Source organism: Dioscorea cayenensis, unplaced genomic scaffold (genome assembly GCF_009730915.1).
Source record: "Dioscorea cayenensis subsp. rotundata cultivar TDr96_F1 unplaced genomic scaffold, TDr96_F1_v2_PseudoChromosome.rev07_lg8_w22 25.fasta BLBR01001722.1, whole genome shotgun sequence".
Classification (NCBI taxonomy): Eukaryota; Viridiplantae; Streptophyta; class Magnoliopsida; order Dioscoreales; family Dioscoreaceae; genus Dioscorea; species Dioscorea cayenensis.
This window is the reverse complement of record NW_024088113.1, coordinates 15,092-41,822: the sequence shown is the minus strand read 5'-3', so window position 1 is coordinate 41,822 and position 26,731 is coordinate 15,092. Positions and strand designations below refer to the sequence as shown.

Genomic DNA, 26,731 nt, shown 5'->3' with positions numbered 1-26,731 from the left:
ACGAATGAATCTATAGAGATGGAAAGTAGATAGGTAAGCGCAACCATAAGCGATTGTGATGATCAGGAATGCCTCCATGGCAACTACTAGCCAAATTTAATCAGAAGATTTCTCGACAATTTGCTAAAATTTTCCACCAAAAAACAAAGACAAAGGGGCAATTAGACATTGAATTTAATAAAAATTGTTAAATAACTGATTCGACTAAAGAGTTAAAAGAATTAAAAACAAAAAGCTTTATTAGTCATTACTATAGGTTTGAGGCCTTAATAGTCAAAATAAAAATGTTGAAAAACAATAAGAAAATTTTTTCAAGTAAAATTTGACTCAAGGTAGATTAGCAATAAAAGTAAAATAATAATAATAATAATAATAATAATAATAATATTCTAATTAATATTAATAATAATAGAATAAGATACATTTGCAAAGATACAAGTTAGCAACACATGGCATTGAAAAGAATGTACCATGTAAACGTTATAAATAGAATGAACAATAAATAGAATGAACACAAACCTTAGATAGACCTTAGCTATACCGCATAAAGCAAACATGGTGGGCCCCTTCCAATCCAATACTTCTTTCAGGCTCCCTCTATAAATTCTTAAAAATTGCTGCTTTTTTTTTTTTTATTAAACCAACCCACAATGAGCTGCGGCGTTTTCTCCGGACCGACCACCATCACTGGCCTCCCCCACCGCCGCCGTGCCGCATCCTCTCCGGCGATCCCCTGGATCATCCTCCCCCTCAAACCCTCCTCTCTCCGCTTCGCCGCCTTCAAGGCCCGCGCAGCTGTGGAGAAGGGAGGCTGCTTGGGCACCAGCTTCTACGATCTACTTGGGATCTCTCAAGGTGGGAGCTTGGAGGAGATTAAAAGGGCTTACAAGCAGATGGCCAGGAAGTATCATCCTGATGTCTCGCCGCCGGATCTCGCCGAGGAGTACACTCGCAGGTTTATTGAGGTTCAGGAGGCTTACGAGACGCTGTCCGATCCTTGCCGCCGGGCGATGTATGATCGAGACCTTGCTCGCGGCCTCCAGTTTGCGCTGACTTCCAGACGCAGGTTTGATCAGGTTCGTGAGGAATTGGGAAAATTTTCCTCTTTCTCTGTGTTTTCTTTTTAATTTGTGCCTGCTTGTGTGAAATTTGGGATCTTGTTTGTTTGATGAATGAATTTTATGGTTCCCTGAGCAGAAATTTGGGCATGGATTTTGATTTGACGAGTCTTTCTGTTAATCAAATTGTTTTCCATTTGTTTTCTGAACAGTTTTATTCTTTTGGTTTGGGAAATATTGAATCTTTTTTTTTCAAGTTTTTTTTTATTTTCTGGAAAAAAAAGGAAAAGATGTCTGCTATGGAATTGCATTTTTCTTTGTTGATAATCTCTGTTGTTAGAGGAAAAGGAAGAGAACAATATAAATGGAAACGGGCAGAAAATTTTATCCATTTATTTTCCTTCATTTAATTATATGCAAGGAAAAAAAAGTACCTTTCTTGTTTTCTTGTCTTCTTCCAATATTTAAAATTGATTTCTCAGGTCTTCTTTCTCTTTGGAAAATTAGAAATTGATCTTTGATTTACAAGAAACAATTCATGTACTCTTTTATCTTCTTTCCTGATTTTAAGTCAAGAGCATATTATATGAAAATTCACTCATATTGTGCTATTTTTCTTTTTCAGGTTTTTATATTATCATTTTCGTATGTGGTTGTTTACTGAAATGCTTGTTCCATCAAGAGAGTGGATTTTTCTCCATAAGTCTTTCATTTCCTGATTAATTAATTGCGCTCTTGCACATTTTTTCTTTGTGAAAGATGCTGAAAATTGTGATCATTGACACAGAAATATATTGATGATAAATTAGGTTTGCCAGTTTTAACACTTGATACGTGTTTTCCCGCCCGTATTTGACTCTCTATACCTATACCTTTTTAAGAAAGTTGTTCAAGTTTAGAAGGTCAAACATCTCTGGAGGTTTTTTTTTTATATACTCTATTATTTTAGGTAGGAAACATCCTCTAAGTTTGATAATTTAATGATCAAAATTTGTTAACTGTTGGGTTCATGATTTATTGATCTCATAACTCGGTAGTGACCTATCTGAACTGTTATACTAATAAAGTCAAGAAACGGTTGTGTTCTTTCTAGTCTTATCTAATTGTGTTTCTCTTCGTTACGGAAAGTCTGTCTATTGTTTTTTACTGCTTTCAAATGTGAATTTAACCCTTCTTTGTGCCTATATTGTGCTTATGAATTCTGTCGAGATCTTAAGATCAATCATCACTTGTATTGCCAGCCTAACCAGACAAAATTCAATCTTTAAACCAGGACCTCGAGGAGAAATCAATGTGGAAGAACCGGTGGCAGGATCAACTTGAATCACTGAAGAGTAGGAGCATGAGCAACAATTCAACAGCAAATCTATCTTGGGCAGCTCGAATACGAAAACAAAGGGTTGCTGAATCATCATCAACGAAGTGAAGACGGATACTAACTGTATCTTTGGCATTTGGTTTCAGTAACATGAATGGCCACAACATAAGCTACACAAGGCATATAAGTTAAGCATATCAAGAAAAATTCTCAATTTCACATCTCAAAGAAGCTTGGCATTATACAGGAAGAAGGATGCAAATATTGGGCTAAACAATGATACTGCATCTTTGTATATTTTGTTCTACACTACAAAAGTTATCCTTAGTGTGAACTGCCCGCACTTGTAACTTTATTGTGGAATGACGAAAAGAAATGAAGACATTGTAAGGGTTTTCTTTCTTGAAGTGTAGGCCCCGTTCATTATTGGACTGTCGACTTCTGCTTAACTGCTGTTGTTACTTCTCCAACTCACTAGTTCTTATCCATATCTGTTTTCTGTATTTATTAATATATTTTCTGTATTTATTAATATAGTTGTACATTATTTTTTATAAAAGAAATTATTCATATTACTCCTCCAAATTTTTCGCATATCAAAAATTCCCTAATTATTATATATTCCCAAAAGATTTTTTTCTGCCATTTTTGACAATTTATTTTTCTGTATTTTTGTCAAAAATGCTTTCAGTGATTTTAATGGAAATACAAAATAGTAAACAACAAATTAAGATTTTAAACATCAAAAATAAATATTAAACAAAAAAATTATATATTAAATTAAAACTTGTGCAATTACACATAAACACACAATGTTAAATAAAAAATATATTTAATAAATGAGAAGTACATTTTATAAGTGGGGTAAAATTATATTTTTAAATAAAATAAACTGATGCAATGACTAAAAAATAAGTAAATTAAAAAAGAAGGAATCATAGAGAAAATTTAAATATCACCGTAAGTATATTTGAAAAAGTTGCTACAACTAATAAATATATATATATATATATATATTTTTATAATTGATCATATGATTTAAGGTGTAGATTTTTTTTTCAAAACCTAATTACTTGCATCAAACCAATGGCAAACCTGCAAAGTATTAATGAGCAGCTCTAGTCATTATCCACTTCTCTTTTTCTGTATTTATCAAGATAGTTGTACATTATTTTTTTTAAAGTGACCATATTATTTGGAGGGTTAGATTTTTTCAGAACCTAATTTCCTACACCAATCCCATCTCGAACCTGCAAACCATTCATGAGCCGATCAAGTTTGGCTCAGTCTCGAGCTTGTTTCGAAATTGTGAATTTTCCAACTATGTTTTCAAGATTAATAAGGGAAATTACTGTTCACCCATCGTAATTTTCAAAACTTCTCAAAACCCCCTCCTACTTTTACACACCACGGACAGCCTTTCCGTTAGTGTTTAACTTCCCTATTACCCCCTACCGTTCACTTCAAATGGGTCCATGTTGTGAAATCCCATTTTTGGCCTTGAAAATGGTGGGAAAGAAAAACGCCAAAATCACATCATGTTCAACCTTTTCAAGGGCTTTTTGCTTGGTTTATGATAGACAATGCATAGGAGTTGCATTACATCTTGTTGTTCTCCTCATTTCTCCTCATTTGAGTTGTTCGACTTCGCTCGCGGTTGCATGTACTGGTGAGAATCTCTTCGTTGCTATCAGTTTGACCATTCAGCAGGAGTTTATTATGGCAACTCATTTGTGGTAGTCTGGGTGAAGTTTATCATACCCGAAATATATAAATCAGTTTCTCCAACGAAAAATGAAGTTGATTTCCATCGGATTGGTCAAGTGCACTTCATCTTCAAATGAGCTGTATTCGATTTTATTGTCGAGGCAGAGCATGTGCCATTGTCGTCTCCTTTTTGAAAAGCGAGTTCATTTCGTTGTAAAGTTCTTCTCGTTTATTGTTATCTTTTTGTATATTTTAAATAATGTTTAACTATTTGCTATTATCCGTTTAACTATATTACTAATATGTTTAATAATTGTCATATACGTTTAATACTTGTCATCTCCGTTTAACATTATCTTTACATGTATAACTTTTCATATTAACGTTTAAATTCTCAAAGTCTCGCGTAAAGCGGTGATCTTTTTCGTTTGATCCGAATTGTTGGCGGTGGCACGTGGCGGTGGCAAGGTTATGAGTATCCGTGCATAAGAATTAATGACGGCATTAATTCTTATGCACGGTAACATAAATATCCGAACACCCGTTCGTTGTAATCAGTCAATGTCGGTCCACTGTGCGTTTGATTTTTTTCTCGGATATGAAGAGTCAGCCTGCTTGTGGGCTTCACACCATAAATAACCAGAAAGAACCCTTCCCATGGACAACCACTCGCCTGAATGCAGAGGATTCTCCAGCGGTGGATGACGGGAAACAATTATGTGAGCTTTTCGACTTGGGTAAGAAAAGAAAGTTTTCACGTATTGCGTGATTGCGGAGGATTCTCTAGAGGAGGGAGGTCAGGAAACATCCTTTAAGACGGGGTTGATATTTATCACTTGAGACTTTTTGTTACCGTTTAAGAACATTACGTCAGTGTACAACTATGTCGTTCTGTGTTTAACTACCAGTATCTTCGCTTAAGTCCGACCATGACACATTGATTAATAGTCGTTTTCATGAATGTGTTTGTTTAACGTTTTTTTTAATGTTGTATGTTGTGCAGGTTCAAGTTGATGCGCATGTTATGCAACCGCTGTGAGCATTCGAATGTACAGACACTTGTTTCGTTATACGAGGGTCTAGTCGTGAGTGTCCAAAGTCCTTGTAAATGTTGTAAATGTTGTAAATGTTTTGTAAATGTTTTGTAAATGTTGTAAACGAATGTTTTATTTGAATGTGAACTTCTGAAATTTAAACAGAGACCTAGTAAAAACAATGTGGGAAACAAAAGAACGTCATTGTAAACAATAGAAAAAGTTAAACAATACGATCGTACTCTTTAAACAATGATAACGATGTTTAAGAAAAATACGTAAAGATGTTTAATCGAGTGACCCGGGAGGTACCCATCTTCAACGCGATGTCGGTGAAAAGCATTCAATTTAAACAATAACATATATTTTTAAACAGTTAAGTCACTATATTTAAACGTTTTTACGTATTATTTACATTATATAGACTTTATTTAAACCGGTAATCGTTATGTTAAACACTATGTGTATCTGTTTAAACATAAAAAACTTGACGGTTAAACAGATACTCATGTCGAGCGATGACAATACGTCTTCATCGCGACAGTGGCATATATTTTTCCTTTTTTTGCCCTTCCCGATGGAGGGAAAAAAATACCGCCCAATCACATCACGTCTAGTCTAACCTCTATGCACTTTTTGGTCTTCATCGCGACAGTGATATATATATATGCACTTTTTTTGTTTGCCTATCTGACTGTTGTTTGTTGTTTACATCTTTTTCTTCTTCTTCTTCTTCTTCTTCGGCTTATTTTTGTTCTTCATTTCATTTGGTTTGTACGATTTGGTTTTCTGCCGATATATTATGGAGAGTTTTTGTGGTATTGCTAGATTCAACGGGGAGGGAAGAGTGCTAATGTTCACGGCTCAGACTTCTTGGGAGTTGGTGTTAGCTGAGATATGTGAGCGATGGGGTCTCGAAGTTTCTCTTGTCAGGGTTAAGTTCATCACACCAGATGGATATAAAACGGTTTGCCCAATAGAAAATGATGTTGACTTCCAGCGGATGTGTCACGTGCACTCCATCTTCAAATGTGCTGTAGTTGATCTTGTCGTCGAGACAGAAAATGTGCCATTGCCGAATCCTAATGAAAACGAGTTTTACTCGTTGTAAGTTCCTTCTCTTTTAATTGTTCCAGTTGTCTGGGGCCATTAGTGTTTAAATATGTCCGTCACTGGTTAACATATTGTACTAGTCGTTTACGTTATTAGTTAACTGCTTAAGTATTTAATTTAACGTTTAAATATTGTCATTATCACTTAAACATTATATTCTCCGCTTAACATATTGATCTTTTCATTTGACTGAAGTGTTGGCAGGAATTCCGATTCTGCGAGTGCTCCAGTTCATCCCCATGGTGACCCTGACGGCGTGGGATGTCTTCCTTCCTCGTCAGATCATTCTGAAGTGCTGTCGTTGGATATTGGACAACGTTTTGACGGTGTCGAACATTTCAGGGATGTACTTCGAAATCATGCAATCAAAAGGAATTTTGACTTCAAATTCATAAAGAACGAAAAACATCGGGTGACTGTGGAATGCGCTGCCGATGGTTGTCATTGGCGCCTTCATGCATCAAAAGAGTATAACAAAAAAACTTTCAGAATCAAGACAATCAACCCGTCACACACTTGCGGTGGTGGCATAGGTTCGGCGTCGCATCCGAAAGCGTCCAAAAAATGGGTTAGCGCACGAGTGATTCAGAAGCTCAAGGACCTTCCCTTGTACAAGGCCATCGACATTTAGAAGGACATGTTGCGGGAACATGGTGTCCACATACCATACAAGCAGGCTTGGTTGGGAAAAGAGCATGCCCGGGTGGTCCTCGACGGCAGTGACATCTCCAGCTACTGTTTGCTTTGGTATGTGGATAAGGTAGGGTGAGACAAATCCGGCAGCGTTGCGATCGTGGAAAGAGACGGTGATCGTTTTAAAGCGTGCATTCTTTTTCGTTCGTAGCGTGTATTGTGGGATTCAAGAGGGCTTGCGGGGCATGCTGCTTTCTCGATGGTACACACCTCACGGGAAAATATCGGGGTACACTCATGGGTGCCACGAGGGAAAGATGGAAACAATGGTTTTTTTCCACGTCGCCTTGGTATAGTCGACAACGAGACCGATGCCAATTGGACTTGGTTCATATCTAAGTTAGGCGATGCCTTATACGAGGATGGAGATTATCATGAGATAATTACCTTCGTGTCGGACAGGTCCAAGGGCCTTGTGAGCGCAATTGCGAGAGTCTTCCCTTCGTCGCCACATGCATACTGTCTTCGACATTTGGAGGCCAATTTTATGAAAGCCAATGTCAGACTTGGGAAGTCATTGAGGGAGGAGTGCTGGTCTATATGCTTCCGCATTGCGTGGGCATCCACGGCTAAAGATTTCGATGATACCGTGAATGAACTGCAGGCCACATCACCCGAAGCTCATCACTGGTTGATTAATAAATCGGATATGGCACATTGGTCGAATTATCTGTTCGGAGGTGATCGTTGGGGTGAGATGTATTCAAACGTCGCGGAGTCGTTCAATGCTTGGATCAAGGAAGCACGTCATTTACCGGTGACGAAAATGGTCGACTCCATAAGGTCTGCGAATGTTGGTTTACACTTAACATTTAGTGTCACCCTTTAAACATTCTCAATCTTTGTTTAATTACACTTATCTGACTTTAAATATTAATCCTTACGTTTAAATATTTACAATAATGTTCAAACATGTTTACGAATTATTTAACCATCACTGTCTTTGTTTAACCTTATTTGCCAGGTTCAAGTTGATGCGCATGTTATGTAACCGGCGTGAGCAAGCGAACAAATGGGAGACCTACTTATGCCCAGACATACATTCGAAGGTAGAGATCATTGTTGAGGACAGCCGAAATCTTCGTGTTGGTCGTTGTGTCGATGATCGTTACGAAGTGATCGACCAGTGCAGCAACTCTGTAGATCTCGCCATCAGAACTTGTTCATGTCGAAGGTGGCAAGTTTATGGTATCCCTTGCAAACACGCTTGCGCTGCAATAATGCAGACAGACACCAACGTACATCGATTTATTAGCGGGTACTTCACCGTCGACAATTACAAACTGGCGTACAAGGAAGCTATATTCCCCATACCCGACGATGACAGGCCTTCAGACGGAAATCGTGAGCTTCGTTTGCGACCGCCTGTGACGAGAAGGCAGCCTGGGCGGCCTAGACGAAAGAGGATCGAGTCGCAAGCGTTTGATGTCCGCGAGTTACATTGCAGCCGCTGCCATGGATCCGGTCACAATCGACGATCTTGCAATGAAACTGTCGCCGACTAGGCATTGTAAATAAGCCGACGATGACAGGGAAACATTGTGTATTGATGGGCAACTTTCCATATTTAAACTCTTACTCTTTAACCCGAATTGAATGTATTTAAACAGAGACATTGTTATTTTAAACGGATACACTGTAAGTTGAAATATTTCAATCTGATGTTTAAACGATATATAGTATATTTAAACAATGAAAGTGAAATGTACACAATTAGAACGTAAATTAAACAATGAAATGAAACTGAATGCAATTTAACCTGCTTTACAATTCAAAACAAACAAAATTTGCATTTACATATACAAGTCATGTTCTTCGAAAACAAAAACAGTGAATTGAATTTGTCCAGGTTTACACTCGAAAACAAAATTGATATTGAGATATACAGGACATGTTCTTCAAAAACAAAATTTAACCCGCTTGTGACGACCCCCCTTTGTCATGGACACCGGCTGCCCTCCCCTCCCTAAGTATGCAGGTAACATACCTTAATCTGAAGTAAGGAACGTCTGTCTGCGGTAGCCGTAACTTCTCACCCCAAAGTAATTGCTCGATAAACCGCATGACGTAGACGGCGCAATCGACGCTTCCTTGTTTTTGGCGTGGGGTTTCCAAGTCGTGCACGAGCGGGTACTTTGCAAAACTAACGGGGAGAGCTGAAGACGCGAGTTGAGAAAAAGCAAGTAAACGGTTTCCAAGTCATGTGTGGGACCCACGGGATGGGACGTGACAGTAAACATGTAAAATCTTATGCTAAATGCAGTATAAATGATCTATAAAAAATGAGCACTTATCAACATAATGCCTTCAAACTTATTTTTATATCAACTAATCAGCTATCACCTTAAATCTTAAATTAGTATAAAAGATAAATATAATTTGATAAGGCTAGGTGCTGGCTCTTAGCTCTGAAATCCAATTAATCACCCTTCTCTCATTTACTAATTTATGAAAATATTTCGTGTTTCGATCATCTTCTTTGACCCATTTGCTACTGGCCTCCTGATGAGTGCGATCCGCAAGTGCACGGAGTCGTCAAGTAATACCTCTTGTGCAAGCACGAGAGGGTCGTATTCCCTGGGCCCAAGGATCTACCCTTACTTCCTCTTCGCTTATTGTCTAGCCGACAGATTCGAAAGGTTTCTCTAATCTATTAATTTAAATAAGATGACTACAAGTGGAGACTAAAATATGGAGAGGGGTATAAAATCGGGGAAAGGAACGGTCACGGACTGCGGATTCCCTAGGGGCTACTAAAGTGCACGGGATGCTAAGAATGTCATGCAATTGAAGGTTTGGACCTAGAGATTTCCTAGATTAGGTCAACCCGATGGTCACGGCCATTGACCCCTAATCCGTATAAGTATTGACACGCAAATTTCTTCCGATCAAATCCTCATACGATTGCATTAACAAGTGGGGAAATCCCTAATTAGAGCCGGAACACAACTTGGTCTAGCCCCTAATGGTGGAGGGGTGCAGAATACCCGATGGTCACGGGCGTATTCGTACATGAATCCCTTCCAAACTTGGTGTGTCTAGTACAAGGGCGATGGTCACGCTACCAAGTACAACCTAGCAGGTTGGTTTACGGAGTTCTCATGTAAGCAACACATCAAATGCACCAAGAATGAATCTCAAAAACACAACAAATGCAATAAACAAACTTAAATCATCCAAATACACAAGTTCACCCCCAAAGGTTCACCGAGCATCCGGTGACCTTTGGGGGTCTACTCAGTCCATACAAACAAATCCAAGCAACAAATCCATGCAAACAACTACAAATGGCATAATAAAAACTCCCTCAAACAATGGAAGAAGGAAGACAAGCCAAGCTAGGTGGAAAGGCTTCCACGGACGCCGCAATGGGGGCGGCTTCCCTCGTCGTCTACAAACTCCCAAAGAAGAGATCGATGAAGATCTAGCCAAATCCGAGCTTCTCCCTTAGATTTCCCTTCTCCAAAACATGTAATCTTGCCTCTCAAAGACTGGTAAAAGTCGGCTTGAAGAACTCTCCCAAAAACTCCTCCCTTTGCCCTAGAAGAAATCGACTTCTTATATACCCCGTCGGTCCATACGCGGGCTCCATGCGGGCGCATGGAGCCCGTGAAGCTCACGACCAAATGCCCAAAAACTCGCGGTGCTACGATTGCTCACTCACGGTGTTTTTTTGCTACGATGAACTCGAGACTTGAGAATTCCCGAAGAAACCTCACGGGCATCCATGCGGGCGCATGGAGCCCGTGAAACTCCCAACCAAATGGCCAGCAGGAAGAACAATGACTCGCTACGAGTTGTCGCTCACGTTGTTGCTATGAAAGATCGGGACCCCAAAAAAATGGTATTTTTTTGATGTCGAATTCATCCGATTTGCATTTTTTTGAGCATTGTTTGACTCATTTAAGACCTGGAACACCGAAATAACCAATTTAGACATAAAACGGGCATCAATTCGTTAACATGTTCACAAATAATACACGATTAATTCATATAAAATACATACATTTAAGCGTTTATCACCTCCTAACTCAAAAAAATTTAGGTTTATTTACTCTAGTATTTTTTAAAATAAATAAATAATTGTAGACAAGCCGCACAAACCCTCAGGTTGGAAGGAAGTCAAACCCTCAAAATTTTATTTGAGAGGAAAATGAATTACTACTCTTCTATTATAGGTAGGGGAGGAGGGAGGGAGGTCAAAGGTGTGCTTGAGCACCCCTTAAGCCCCAACCTATATTATGTATGTGTGTATATATATATATATATATATATGTAAGTCTTCTCCTTGGATCAAAACATGTATCGGTCTTGATCCAAAAGACTCATTTTCGAGATACTATCATAGTAGGATTCTTCATCCTGTTGAAATTCCTTTCACTGATTTTTCTGTTTAAGATCCTCAAGTCTTAAAAAACCAACTTCACATCTACATTCGTGATGTTAGAAGAAGTTATGATTATGTTGAAAGTCATGTGTTGTAAGTCTTACTATGAAGATAGTTGAAATTAGAAAGCATTTTGTTTTTCCATTGGTATATCACCTTACAATGGCATCAATTAAAAAGCTTACTCAGCAATGAATATCATAAAACCGAGTTGTGCAACAAGATTGGAGATGAATGGTTGAATGATATGCTGGCATGCTACATTGAATGGCATGCGTTTGAAACAATTGATGACAAAATGTTTTGGTGTGATTTCAAAATATAAAAAACTAAAGGATTGAACTTCCATATTTTATATTTTTTTTAAATGTTAATTATTATAATCTCAAGTTTGAATTTTAATATTTTTAATTTTCATTAGGTTGAAGTCACCATCTCCTTGGTTTTGCTTATGGTTCAGCCATTGATTGTAGGGATAAGTTTTTATAAATACAAGAAAACCACACCCCTAAATCATTGTATGAGAGAGAGTTGAACCCTTAACCTCCCACTTCGAATTGAAATGAGTTACTACTCTCCGATTATGGAGATAGCTCTTTAATTATAGATATCATTCATTTTTATTTTTGGGGCTCTTTCAATTAAGAGAAGAGAGAAGGTCTCTTATCATCAAAAAATTATACATATAATTCACTTTATTTATTAATATAATTAGTCAGTTGGTAGGATAGGATTTTTGTAAAATGTCATTGTGGTGCATCTGATTAGAGATAATTTAAAATAATATTAATTTAAATATATATGTAATTAAATGTAACTTGATTTGATATTAACATTGTGATTATTTGTATTTGGTTTGAAAAATTCACAAATCTTCATTAAGAAATATTCTATTTGTTGAGAAATGAGTTTGAAATATGGTGAGTGGACAAATCTTCAATCATTTTGGTACCAGTTTTGCACATTCCTTTTTAGCAAATAAGCCTCCTCATTCATGTACCATACCATATATACTTCCTATCAGATTGCTAGAAGGTTGCATTAGTCACCATGAACAAGAGGAATAAATAACAACACATACATAAAATACATGATTTAGTAGGCCTTGAAAATTTTCTACTCCTAGTACCACGACCAAAACATTTTTCATTATAGAATTTTATATTCTCTCATATTACAAGTGTGTAAACTCATGAAAATCTCATAATTTCTTATACAAACCACAAACCAAATATGATTCTCACTTAAGTTACAAAGTTTGATTAGGTACATAGACCTATAGGTTTTACATCCACAATATCTCATTTGGATGTTTATTTACATCCATAAACTTTTTTATTCCTCTTTTTGTCAAATTTTTAAAGAATGTTGGGAAATTATAATGTTCATTAGATGAAGAAATGTGCCAGTTGAATATGAAATCTATTTATTAAAGAGATGTGTGTTTACTTAACGATTAACTTTTATTAGATGAGAGATACATTAGTTGAATAAGAAGTCTATTTGTTGAAGGGATGTGTTTATTCAACAATAATAAATTAAATGTTATGCTAACCATTTTCACTAACTTTAGTTTGAGAGATCGTCTTAAAGTCTTTGTTGTGTCCTAGAGGCATAATAGTCTTTAAAAAGGTTTAATCTCCTCAAAGCCATTAATTTCTTCCTCCTCTTTCTTCTTATTTTTTTCTATTTTGATCTATTATTTTCTAACAATTTAAAAGCTATTATGATGCCTTCTGCTTCAATTGGTATTGCTCCTATTATTGATCCTTTAACCAGTATGAAGTTATATTTTCATAATCAATCGATTGTCAAACTTGATCGCTTTAATGGAACAAATTATAACTGATGGAAAGATAAGATGGTATTCATACTACCTAATTTGAAGATCTTGAAAGGAGAAACTATCAATTCAATTTGCTAATTTGAACATGTGCAAAGAAACCAAGGCAAACCCTCCAAAACAAGCAATCCTTTCTTCTAGTACAAACAACCGACCACACAATATTCACGGGAAAATATTCAGATTGAAAACAATAGTAAGAGCATCAAACCAAAATCGAACACCAAGAATTTTATGTGGAATACTCATCAAGATCAAGAGTTAAAACTAAGGGGGACCTCAATCCACCAAAACATCCACTAAATCAGATAGTAGGTTTTATAAATTTTCTTAGATTATCTAGGAGTTCAACATTGACCAAGCAAGAATCTTGGCACACTAAATTCATCAACACAAAGGTTGGAGACATAATATGAAAGAAGTGAAAAACTAAAAAAGTTTTCATCTAAAAAAGTCACAATTCATAATAGCTTTTTGAAATTGGAGACATCCACTTGATAATCCAACCATTCAAATTGAAGAGCAACGAGTTCTAATCATTCTTTCAAAAATTTAGGTTGATCGAATGGTGAACTTTTCTCAAACAACCAATTGACCTCCGGTGATTATGTGCATAAATTTTTAGTACACTCCCTTTGCAAATCTAGGTTTTTCTATCTTCTTTCTCATCCTTTTCCTTGTTGTATCTGATACCCAATGACAGAAAAACATGAAGTATTCATATGGCTTAAGAAAATATCTAAAATATCCTTTGAAAAAGGTCTTGAAGTTGGACTCCATTTGGAGTGGTCCAACCCAACATATCTTCCTCTCACAACAAAGTGGAGGAGTCTGCCATCCCGGCAATCAAGTGGCAAACTTCAATTTTCTCTCTTGGCAACACTTAAGTTATTATATTTGAACTATTACGATCTGTATGAATTTTCACAAGTCATAACAACTTGGAATTCAACATGTCTCTTATCTAATAACACCTCACATCAATATGCTTTGATCTTGAATAAAATGTAGAATTCTTACAAAGGTGAATAGCACTTTGGCTATCATAATAGAACACATACACATCCTGCTTAAAGCCAAGCTCCTCAACATATCTTTTCATCTAAAGCAACTCCTTGCATGCTTCAGTTGATGCAATGAACTCTACTTCAGCAATAGAAAGATCAAAATACTTATGATGCTTAGACTGCTAGCAATAGCTCTGCCACCAAAAGTAATCAAATAACCTAAAGTGGACTTGTGGGAATCAACGCATCCCACCATGTTTGAGTTTGTGTAACCAACAAGGAGAGGCATCTCCCTACTAAAAGTGAGTCTCAAGCCAAAAGTGCCACAAAAATACCTCATAATCCACTTCACCACTTCTCAATGCTCCTTTCCAGGATTTAAAAGAAAACAACTAACTGGGCCTACGGCATATGCTATGTCAGCCCTTGCACATACCATAAGATACATCAAACTTTTGATTGTTGAAACATACGGAACCTTTTGCATCCTTTTCTTCTCTTCCTTAATGGAAAGACATTTTCTTTTCGTTAGTAGAAAGACATTGCTTAGCACTTAATCTAAAGTGGGTAGCAAGAGGAGTACTTACCACTTTAAATTTATCCATGTTAAACCTTTGAAGTACTTTTTTTATGTACTCTTGTGAGAGTGTCAACTTCTTATTGGCTCTATCTCGATCAATTTTAATGGCAATAATTTGCTTTGTATGTCTAAAGTCTTTCATTGCAAAGTACTTACTCAACTACTTCTTCCACTAATTAATTCTAGAAGCATTCTTCCCAACAATCAGCATATCATCAACATTAAGTAACAAGATAGTAAAATCATCACTAGATCATCATTACACAAATGCACAGTGATCATAAGCAATCTCCTTGTAGCCTTGCTCCCTCATAATTGACTCAAATTTCTTGTACCACTGTCTTGGTGCCTGTTTTAAACCATAAAGGCTTTTCTTCAATTTATATATGCAATCATCTTTGCCCTTCATGACAAAACCCTCAGGTTGTTCCATATAATATCTCTTCCTCAAGGTTGTCATGGAGGAAGGTAGTTTTAACATCCATTTGCTCAATCTCTAAGTCAAGGCTAGCTAATAATGCGAGAACCACTCGAATAGATAATATCTTAACAACTGGAGCAAATATTTCATCAAACTCAACTCTCTTTTTCTACGAGAATCCTTTGACAACCAATCTAGCATTATATTTGGGAATTGGAGCATTCACATCTTGCTTCAACCTGTAGACCCAATGATTCTTTATAACTCTCTTACTCTTAGGTAGCTTTACCAACTTAAAAGTATGGTTATCCTGAAGAGATTTCATCTCATCCACCATAACTTCAACCCACTCTTTCTTGTGTTCATCTTTCTACGCTTCATCATAACTTTCGGGTTCTCCCCATCATTCAATAACACAAATTTACTTGCAAGATACTTGGTGGGAGGCTATCTATTTTGGTGTGACTTCCTAAGTGCACTGCTAGTTCCAAAGTTTCTAACCCTTGTAATTGAGTACCCTCGTCATCATCATGATTGCCTTGAATATCAACATGTATAAAGGAACTAGTCTCACCAAAAAAAAATGTAATGATCACTCAAAGTTTCATCTTGAATTTGTTCTAGCACAACTCCATATTTAAAGGGAACATGATCTAAATCAATTAAAGTTATCTCCTAACTAAGGCAACTGATACTTGATCTTGTAGATGTTCTGCAATGTTAATCTTCCAAAGACACTACATCTCGACTTCTAATACTTTTCTTCTGAACCAAATCATACAACTTGTACCCAAACTCATCATGACCATAACCAAGAAATATGCATTGTCAGTTCTTCACATCAAGCTTAGACCTCTCATCCTTGTGAATATGCACACATGCCTTACAACCAAATGCCCATAAATGATCATATGAAATATCTTTGCTTGAATGTACCTTCTTTGAGATATTAAACAGTAGAGGAACACATGGTGTGGTAATTCGGTTTTTCTTTCAAGTGTAGAGTGGTTGGCTTTTTTCTTGTTTGTTTATTTGATGGCTTGGTTAAATTACTTTTTGTTTTATGTTTGGTACCTCTTGTCGAGAGTTTTGGGGTAAGTTTCGGGGATGTTTGAGCTGAGTGGGTTGTGCACAGGCCGTACAGGGTGTGTGCGGGCTGTGATCAGGCGGCATAGCCCCACCTGGGGCTTGGGCAGCCTCCTGTGTGGCCTGGTGTGTGGGCCACACATCCCAGACTGGGAGGTGTGTGGCCTCTATGCGGGCTGCACACCATGCCATGCACTCATGAAAATTGGCTTTTAAGCTCATTTTAATCCTTTTTCACTGTTTTCTTCTCCCTAACTCTCCCCTTCTCTCCTCCTCTCACCCTTTGCCTATCTTTGGATATTAAAGGCTTGTTTTAGTTGATCTTTTGGCCTTGCTTTTGGCGTTTGTCGATTAATCCATCTTTGCTCAAGGTATGCTCTCATTCTCTCCTTCCTTCTTCTTTTGGATGAATGGAGCTAGGGTTTGTTCGTGAGCTTGAATTGGAGCTTAACCCTTGCTCTCATTCTTGTTTATTGTTGGTGGATCTTGAAAGGAGTGTTTTCTTTGAGTTGTATTCCTTCTGTATTCCTTCAATCTAGAGTAATCCTTTGATTTTTCTTCTTTCTTGCTTTTGGAGTTATTGTAGCACATAGGATTTGATTGTTTTGTTGAATTCCTTGGGTTAGAGTGAAGCCCCAACCTCTAGGAATTCATTGGTGAAATTGAAACCTAGTTTTGAGATAAACCTTGGGTCGGATTAGGGTTGCTTGTAGTTAATGAAACCTAGGGTTAAATTGGTTGTGGTTTGCTTGGTTTAACTCTTGTTTATTGTTGCTTGTGTGTGCATGGTTTGGCTAGGAGGTGAGAGCTCACCTCGAGGCAAGAAACTGGTAAAGGATTAGAGCTTCTGAGAATTTGGTTTCACCAAAATTGTGAGTGGGTTATGTTATTGCACATTTCTAAATAGAATATGATTTAAAGGTTTTCTTTATTTGATTTAAGATTTACTCATGGTTTTATCGTACTGAATGTGAGATGTTGATCGATTTGGAAATATTTTCATTTCGGTGGATTTATATCGGATAATCCTTGTTGGTGATAAAATTATTCATGTTAATTGAACAACACAAAAATGAACTTATATCTTATTGATTCATATTGAAATTCTTGATGTTCGAATGAAAATGTTATTGATTGTTCCTGTATTTGGATTTGGATTGATTTATGAGGCTTTGGTTATTATATCATGCTTCTAACATTGGAAAATGTGGAATGGCATTTTATTCTTGATATTTGATGGTTGTCCTAGTTATGGACTCTTTGATAAGGTATGCATATATTGCATTGTTTTAGTTGGTGACATCTACTGCAGTAGGCGCTCTTCACGGCCAGCCTGTTAAGGTGGCTTGAAGGGCAGGCTGAGTTACTAGTCCAGTTCAGGCGGGAGTGTAGAGCCTTGATTGGATATTCATCTGGAAGCAAGGGTCACCATGCGATGAACCGATGGGTCAACATCAAGGGCACTAGAACCTTGACGGCTCTAAACATAGCTGCGATCACGGCTAGAGTTTAGTGAGTTTTCAAGATCATTGATTGAATGATTGAGATTTAAATCCGGTTTTTATTGTCAAAGATTCTTGTTATCTTGGATTGAGATTCAGGGGTGAAGCCCAACTACCTGTCTTGAGAAGGTAGTCTTTAACGAGGCGGCAAAGCCAAGCTATCGCTCTTAAGATGGCAATCTCTCACAAAACTTGATTAATTGGAAAATTTATTTGCTGACGAGTATTATGTTTTGTATTATTTGTATTGCTATTTTAGATTTGTGATGACGGTGTGAAGCCCAGCTATCACTCTTAAGAGGGCAGTCTCTCACAAATTTGATTTGGTGATGAGTATTATTTGTATTGCTATTTTAGATTTGTGATGAGGGGGCGGAGCTTAACTGTTGCTCTTAGAAGGGTAGTCTCTCACAAATTTAATTTCATGATGAGTATTATGCTTTATGGATTTTGAAACTCATACTATATATGTGGTCCTATATACTGAAATGTTCTGATTTATTTATATTATTAAAGCTAGGCTTGATGTTCAACTTGTTTTAGGCTTGAAAACCCATGTTTTGTATTTTGATAATTTGTTGTTGAAAACCTAGTTGAGGAAAAGACTTTCTTTATGCTATCATTGCTATTATTGCATGTCTATTCAATTTTATGCTTTTATGTTCTAATCATTTTATATCATTGGAAAAGCTTTCTTTGGTATCATTCTTCGATTATTTTTGTATATTCTATATAGTTATGTGCTAAACCACTCACTGAGTAACCTAGGATGTTCACCCTCTCTCTTTCCCCCTTTTTAGATTTCAGGTTCTTTTGGCGATGCGGCATGGTGGCGTGCTAGGCATAGCTGGTGGTATTGGTTGTCTTTCATCTCTAGGCATACTTGCATTGTACATTCTTAGATCCATTAGTAAAGTTAGGCTTAAAAATTAGTGTTGATGTCATTTGTTCTACTTCATAAGTCAAGTGGTTGTATGATGTCTTATTTAAATTTCAAATTCCTCTAATGCTGTTGTTGAGAGTGTAGCTTCCTTTGTGTACTTTTGTACTCCATAGCATTGGATACTTCTATTTGTGGACTCTGTTCAAGATTGTGAAATTCCAAGTGTTGTGCAGGTTTGTATTTGTGTTAGATATTATTGATTCTAGGTTTGTTGGTCATCCTTGCGGTGTCCTGAGGGTTGAGCGGTGGGGTATCCCTCCTCAGGATTGTCATGATGGTTGTTGTGTCCAGTGGGCCCACGGGTCAAGGCGTGATACATGGTGAGTGATTTAGTATGCGCACAATAGTGTCAAGCTTCATACTTAGGGGTCGTTTGGTTCGCGGTAATGTAGAAATATTACCACGTGTTACGTGGCAATCTGAAAATATTACCACGTTTGCCATTGCACCTGTGATAATGTGGATGATAATATCACATTACCAACTTATAAATATTACCAAGAAAGTGGTAATCCTATTACCACCAAATTTGGTGTCTATCTTGGATTACCATGGTAATCTTATAACTTTTTATATTTTAACAAATTGATTACCATGACAACCAAACACGGTAATGAACTATTCCCAGTAATAAGAGTTCCCAACCAAACATGGTTATATTAAATTACCGCAATATTCCCAACCATATAACATTCCCACTCATATTACCATGGTAATCTCGTTACGTGGTAATATATCACTACCACGAACCAAACGACCCCTTAAAATGATCTTGGCAACCTATCTTGTGGTAACAAACATCTAATTCTCTCAATCAGTGTTCTATTTATTCTCTCTATCACACCATTCAATTGAGGAGTCTTCAGAGGTGTCTTTTGATGTCGAATACCAAGTTCCTTATAATAGTCATCAAAAGGTCCACTATACTAACATCTACTATTTATTCTAATGCATTTGAACTTCTTCCCAGTTTCTCTCTCAATTGAAAGTTGAAAATCCTTGAACACTTGTAAAACTTGATCTTTTGACTTCAAGGTATTAACCTAGGTCTTCCTTGAATGATCATCAATGAATGTGACAAAGTAAAGAGAACCACTCAATCTTCTTACTATCATAGGACCACACACATCAAAATGTACTAAATGAAGTACATTTATCTTTCTAGAAGACGGGTGATTTTTGAAAGAATCTTTATTTCGTTTCCCTATCATATAGTGAGAACATCTTTCAACTTGATGCTCTAAACCCCAGAAAGAACCTTTCGCTTAGTTAACACTATCGTTCATTTCTCACTCATATGACCAAATCTCTTGTGCTATAGTTCAATATCATCATTCTTCACAGCATTAAGAATATCTTTAGATAGTTTAGCTTGCATGAAATACAATGATGAGAATTTCTTTCCCTTTACTACAACCATACCACCTCTATAAGCTTCCATTTTCCATCCTTGAATGCATTGCAAAAACCTTCATCATCAAGCTTTCCCACTGAAATGAAGTTCATGCAAAATATTTGAAACATGTTTAACATTTCTGAGAACCAACTTAGATCCATCATTGGTTTCAAACATACATCACCAACGCTAGCAACATTGATAACTGTATTATTACCCATTTTCAAAGTTCCAAATTCAACTAGTCTATAAGAGACAAAGTAATCCTTTTTGGATGCAGCATGAGAGGTGGCACCACTGTAAACAACCCAAGTCAAGTCATGTTATCATGATCTCAGATAATCAATAAACTATCAGAGGTAATGTTAACATGGTCATCATCATTGTTATCTTCATCTTTGTCTTTTCAATGTCCTTGTCTTCCTTGATCTCTCTTTTCAACAATTGGTAATGCTTTTTGTACCATGCAGACCTGTCTCTTGATCTTCCCATTGTCTTTCGCAAAGGTATTCATTTTTGTACCAAACATCCCATCTCACTTTTTTTTTTTTTATGATAATCTTCACCTGTCTTTTTGCATCTTTGCTCTTTCCTTGTTTGCTAAGTCAATCCCCAGGAACTTCCAGAATGCATGTCTACTTCCACAATGGCAGATGGCAATGGATGAGGAAATGGAAGCCTTAAGATCTCATGGTACATGGGAGCTTGTGCCTCACCCTGCTAGTGCTAGCATTATCACTTGCCGATGGGTCTTCTTTATCAAGCACAAAACTGATTGTACAGTTGATCACTATAAAGCCCGGTTGGTGGCCCTTGGTTTTACTCAGACTTTTGATGTCAATTATGCTGAGACTTTTTCACTGGTTGTTCGTCTGAATGCCATTCGCATCCTACTATTGGTAGCTATAAATCGATCATGGGCATTCTATCAACTTGATGTGAAGAGTGAGTTTCTCTATTGAGACTTAGTTGAGGCAGTATTTACGAAGCAACCTTTGGGGTATGTTGCTCAGGGGGAGAATCTAGTTTGTCAGGTCAAGAAACGATCTATGGTCTGAAACAGAGTTCTCGTGCATGGTTTAAAAAGTTTTGTGTAATTGCAGTTGCATATGGTTTTCACAAGTGCAATGTGGGTCACTCTGTGTTCTATAAGAACACTTCATCTTGATGTGTTGTACATGCAATATATGTCGATGACATCTTATTGACGGATAGTAATCATCAGGACATTCAGAGAACTAATGAGCATTTAATGAAGTATTTTGTTACATGAGACATGGGATGACCCATATACTTGGTATTGAGTTTTCATATAACAAAGGAAAGATAACACTCTCATAGCGGAAGTATGTGTTGGACTTACTTGAGGAGATTGGTTTATTGGGTTGTAAACCAGAGAGTACACCAATTGAGTAGTCATCACCCTTCTAGGAGATATCTTCCCCATCTCTCCAAGATCCGGGTCAATATAAACACGACAATAGTGACAATATTTTCTTAATTCTAATCGATTAGGTGTATTGTGTCGACTCTTTTGAGTAATATATCTAGAAATACCCGGCAATTCTTTATTGATACCATTTCGGACACAACTGGCGCATTCCAAGTGCAACATCAACAAATTCGCTCATGATCAAGTTACAACCTAAGATCTATGACCATATTATGTTAATTGTTCGTATTTTGTTCATTCCATCGGTATGCTCTCAGGTACCTGTAATCGTGATTAGTAAGATCATGATCAAGTTACAACCTAAGATCTATGACCATATTATGTTAATTGTTCGTATTTTGTTCATTCCATCGGTATGCTCTCAAGTACCTGTAATTGTGATTAGTAAGCTCATTTATCTAATAGTTACTCATCTTAATATATCTTATGCAGTTGGACTCCTGAGTTAGTTTATGTATGAGACACAAGAAGTTCACTTGTAGGGTGCTCTGAGGAAGATTCTTGCATATATTAAAGGAGCTCCCGGCAAAGTTCTTCTCTACAAGAATCATGGTCACCTAGACATTGCAGCCTATTCTGACTAAGATTATGTTGGTGATAGAGGAAACAGAAAGTCTACGTCAGGTTTCTGTATGTACATCAGCGGAAACTTGGTTATTTGGTGAAGTAAGAAGTAGAATGCGGTTTCGGGATCGAGTGCCGAAGGAGAGTATAGATCAATGGCATAGATAGCTTGTGAGATGATTTGGTTGTAGGCTATTCTATCTGAGTTAGGATTTCCCATCATAATACCTATGTAGATGTTGTGTCATAATCAGAGCGTACCAAGCATGTAAAGGTTGATTGTCACTATGTTCGTGATACGGTATTGAAGGGAGTCATCTCTACACCATACACCCAGTTGTTTGATCAACTGCCAGATATTTACACCAAGGGTTTATATGTTTAAGTCTTTGGTAATCTATGTAACAAGCTGGGCATGTTCGGTATATGTGCTCCAACTTGAGGGGAAGTGTTAAAGTTTAGATTTGTTAATGGGCCATATTGGACTCATACCACAAAACCCTAATATTTCTCTATAGATACCCTTGTACTCTTTTCCTAATTGATATACCAACTATTTTTCCTATTCTAACTTTTTTGACTTAAGAAAATGTCTAAAATACCTTTTGAAAAAGGGTTTGAAGTTGAGCTCCATTTGGAGTGACCTAACTAGACATGGGCGCGGCCCGTCCAGAAAACCGGCTCGGAACCAACTCGCTTTCGGACCCGTTCGGGCTGTTTATCCTATAACCGCCCGTCATCGTAGACGGGCCGGTTACGGGTTGGTATTTTCCCAACCCGTGACCCGGCGGGTCGGAAAGAGGTTGGACCGGCGGGCCAGGCCTAACCGGTTTTTAATATTATTGTTAATTATTATTTTATTTTTTTAACTAAGTGCAACATGGGTTTATTGTTATTATTTTTTAGTAAATGCATGTTGGTCATGGGATTTGAACCCATGACCTTAAACTTGGACAACAAAAACAAACCACTTGAGCTACACTTTATTTTTGAAATTTATTAGAAAATTATATATATATATATATAGATGTAGGATATGGATCAAAATATTTTACATATATATTTAATTTATAAAAAATTAAGAGACCATATAATAAATTAAAAAACTATATAAATCAATCTGTAAAATATCAAAGTATCAAACAATAAATATTCATAAATATTTTTCTTTAAAAATAATTATTTTGTCAATCGTCTTTTGGCTCATAAGCACTAAGTCCCTACACATGCACACTCTTAAATTCTCTTAAATAGGGGCACTCTTATTTGTCACATATATATTAGATTATTTTGTTTCAATTTATAAAATAAAAAATAAAATTACAAAAAATTGTTTTTAAATTATGTATATTAATTTATAAAAAATATATTAGTAAAAAATGAATATATTTGAATAATGGTTAACACCATATTATTTTGATTAGTAACTTTTTTTCAATGACAACATGATGAGCACAATAATAACCCTATAGTTAAAGACCAAATTGAAATCTAGAGGCAACCTAAACTATAATAAATAAATAAGTTGATGATAACTTTAATTTAAAATAAGAATACTACTTGATATGTAATTTTTGTTGAACTTAAAAAGATATGTGCTAATAATTTAATTTGATAGACAAATTAAAATGTAATTTATTTTATCCTTTTTGAAATTATTTTGATATTTCTTAAAATTTTTAAGTTATTATAAATTATTTTAAATTTTTTGTTGTTTGGAATTAAATTTTTTTAAAAAAATTTGCAGCTTCTTTATATTTATTTATGGTTTATACTTAAACAAGAAAGATATGGAGATCAATTGGTTAATGTGATAATTCCCATGGTGGTGGTCCTTGGTTTGAATCCCATCCGTGGCATCATTTTTGAAAGTTTATCCATTTACTTTGCAAATAAAATATTGTAATTTAATAATAAAGTATTATTTAATATAAAAAAAATGGTAAAAACCCGCCGGGTCAAACGAGCCTAGCCCGGACCTGGCAGTTTCTGTGATAAGACGGGCCGGGTCCGGTTCATTCTTTGAGTGAACCGGACCTAACGGTTCTGCCGGGCCAACCCGGCCCGGCGGGCCTTTACTGTAGCACGGGCCGGTTCTGGGTCCGGTTTTTACTGAACCGGACCCGGCTGGCCCGGTTAATCGGCATGTGGCCACCTCTAGACCTAACCAAACAGATCTATTACAAACTTGATCCAAATATACAACCAATTCTAGAACCAACACTAAAAAATACTTATGAAATAAAAAAAATGTAACGATTAAATGTGAAGAATACAATCTAATGTGCTACAGTTATATCATGAACACTCTATCAGATCAACTTTATGATATGCTCAAAAATATGTAATCTGCAAAGTATATTTGGATTGTGCTTTGAGAATCAATATCTATTAGAAAAGATTGGATCTGATAAGTTTTTATCTTTAAAATTTTTTAAATTCTCAATGACTAAAAATGTGACTAATCTAGATGAAGTACATTAATTTTTTATTGTAATTTCTCAAATAAGTGAGTTAGAAATTCAAATACAGGATGCTTTACAGATTGGAGTTATTTTATCTACACTTCCTTCATCATGGAATAATTATAGAAAGAAAATACTTCATTTAAAAGACATTCTTACCATTGATGAATTTCAAACTCACTTGCAAAGTGAAGCTAAAAGTTGTGCTTGTGATGCACTATTCTTGGAAGACTCTAAAATCAATTTTATAAGTGAGTAGAAATCCCATAATTTTACTAGAGAAAGCCTTAAAGTTAGAAAGTAAAGGAATATTAGGAATGTCATTCCCGGCCCATGGTCGAGCATGTGACAATCGCCGTGATATCCTGAAATAGGTAACATGAACACCCACCTGACCCCAAAACACTGTATGGCAAAACAATCTGTAACTTTCATCACAACTAAATTTATATGCAAAGCTCACATAAAATGCAACTTTAAAATAACATAACATCAAAAAGAGTAGCATTTGAGGAAATGTTGAAAACAAAGCAATAATTGACAATCTGTGAGCATTTATTACACACTAGTGGATCTAAATAACATGTTTGAACGCCTAATGCCACAGCATTAACAATCACTACCTAAAGAAAAACAAAAAAACAGAGTGGATAAGTAACATAGTTACTCAGTGAATGGTTATTAAGGGTGTTTGAAACATCATTTAATATCATAAAATACATTCTAATACACATTTCAAGAATAATTTTGAAACAAGAAATGATACTGATAATCAAGCCTCCTATAATGTAATAAGTTCAACTCAAAGATTTAAAAGTAAGCATAATAAAAATAATCAACCAAAAGTTGTATATAAAATCAAATATCAGAAAGATGGCCAAGAAAAATTGTTCCAAGACTAAACTGCCATCACGATTAGGAATGGAACATCCAAGGCTAGTTTCACATTTTTTTTAACATGAAAAAGAGCCCACCTTGGCATTGGACTTTGAGTTCACCCATGTGATGAAGTATGGTGTCTCAGAATTAGTGGAGGTACCTACATAGCCCCAAATCAGGTTCTCTCCATGCCTCCTAAATGGATAACTAATATTAGGCAATCATTTATGCCACCTCCTACTAGACCAGACAATAGAGACTACTACTATAGTAGCCGAGTCACAAACTCGTGGTCACCATTATACATGAACACCATACATATACATAATTATATTAAATAAATTCATATAATTTTGTTTCCAAGTATGACACATAAAATATTTTCCTGTCATTGTATATCACAATTTCAACGCATATTTACAAGTTCAACAAAAAATCACATTATGAAAAGATACTATAAAACCCATTTAAAAATATCATAGTTCATTTGTATTAAAATAACAAAAAATTTAGTCTCTAAAAATAGCAAACTAGGAAACGAGGTCTAGTGTAATCAAATAGTAAAACCATTATAAAAACATTGTTAGGGAGGGGTATCCAATCACAGTGCTTAGACCCATAGGTCTAACAGCTAAGATGTGGTGCTCCTCTACGAGCTCTTTAGCCTTACTTGAGGTCTCACCACCTATACCAAGTTTAACTTAGCATAAATTTAACCATAAAAACAGAAATGCTATATGATATACAAAGCATGAATGGTTAAGGCTCATTTGATTTGAAATCTATTTCAATTGACCCATCTAGATGCCATTTAGGTTGAAAACCACTAAATATACTCAAACTAGCTTCAACTAAAGTTGAACCAATCCAATTTGTAGTCAAACCAACCAAAATTGGGCTCAATTTGCTTGAACCATATCAATTCCATTTAATTGAATCAGTTCAAACTCAATTGACTTGAAACAGACTAGTTCAATTCAATTAAACCAAACTGATTCAATTAACACAAAAAAAAAAAATCCATTACTAATGAAACAACCATCATCAAACACATCACAATCATCAATCTCTATTACTAATTCAAATCAATAATTAACTCACAAAACTCACGTAGAAATTCAAACATAATCAATATAATACTATCAAGTCCCCTTTCAAGAAGTAAATCATGAATTCCTAAAACATATAAATAAAAATTACTCACAATAAGAATTTCTCTAAGTGTAACCTTAATTTCTCTCTTCTTCTAAGTCTCCTTTCCACTTTTACAATCCTGTGAAAT

General features: G+C 36.1%; 1 protein-coding gene across 1 annotated transcript; it reads left to right on the top strand.

The window, feature by feature from the left end:
* Nucleotides 1-621: 621 nt before the first annotated feature.
* On the top strand, nucleotides 622-2,802 carry LOC120256918 (chaperone protein dnaJ 20, chloroplastic-like). The gene is made up of 2 exons (XM_039264582.1): nucleotides 622-1,076; nucleotides 2,332-2,802. Exons 1-2 carry the CDS (start codon nucleotides 651-653, stop codon nucleotides 2,482-2,484), a joined length of 579 nt encoding a protein of 192 aa, XP_039120516.1. The 5' UTR covers nucleotides 622-650; the 3' UTR covers nucleotides 2,485-2,802.
* The last annotated feature ends 23,929 nt before the right edge of the window (nucleotides 2,803-26,731 follow it).

Bases quoted from the DNA above. Each gene is read 5' to 3' on its own strand.
- LOC120256918 (XM_039264582.1), top strand. From the start codon at position 651: ATGAGCTGCGGCGTTTTCTCCGGACCGACCACCATCACTGGCCTCCCC. The intron at 1,077-2,331 runs GTTCGTGAGGAA...TCTTTAAACCAG, and splicing joins CCAGACGCAGGTTTGATCAG to GACCTCGAGGAGAAATCAAT.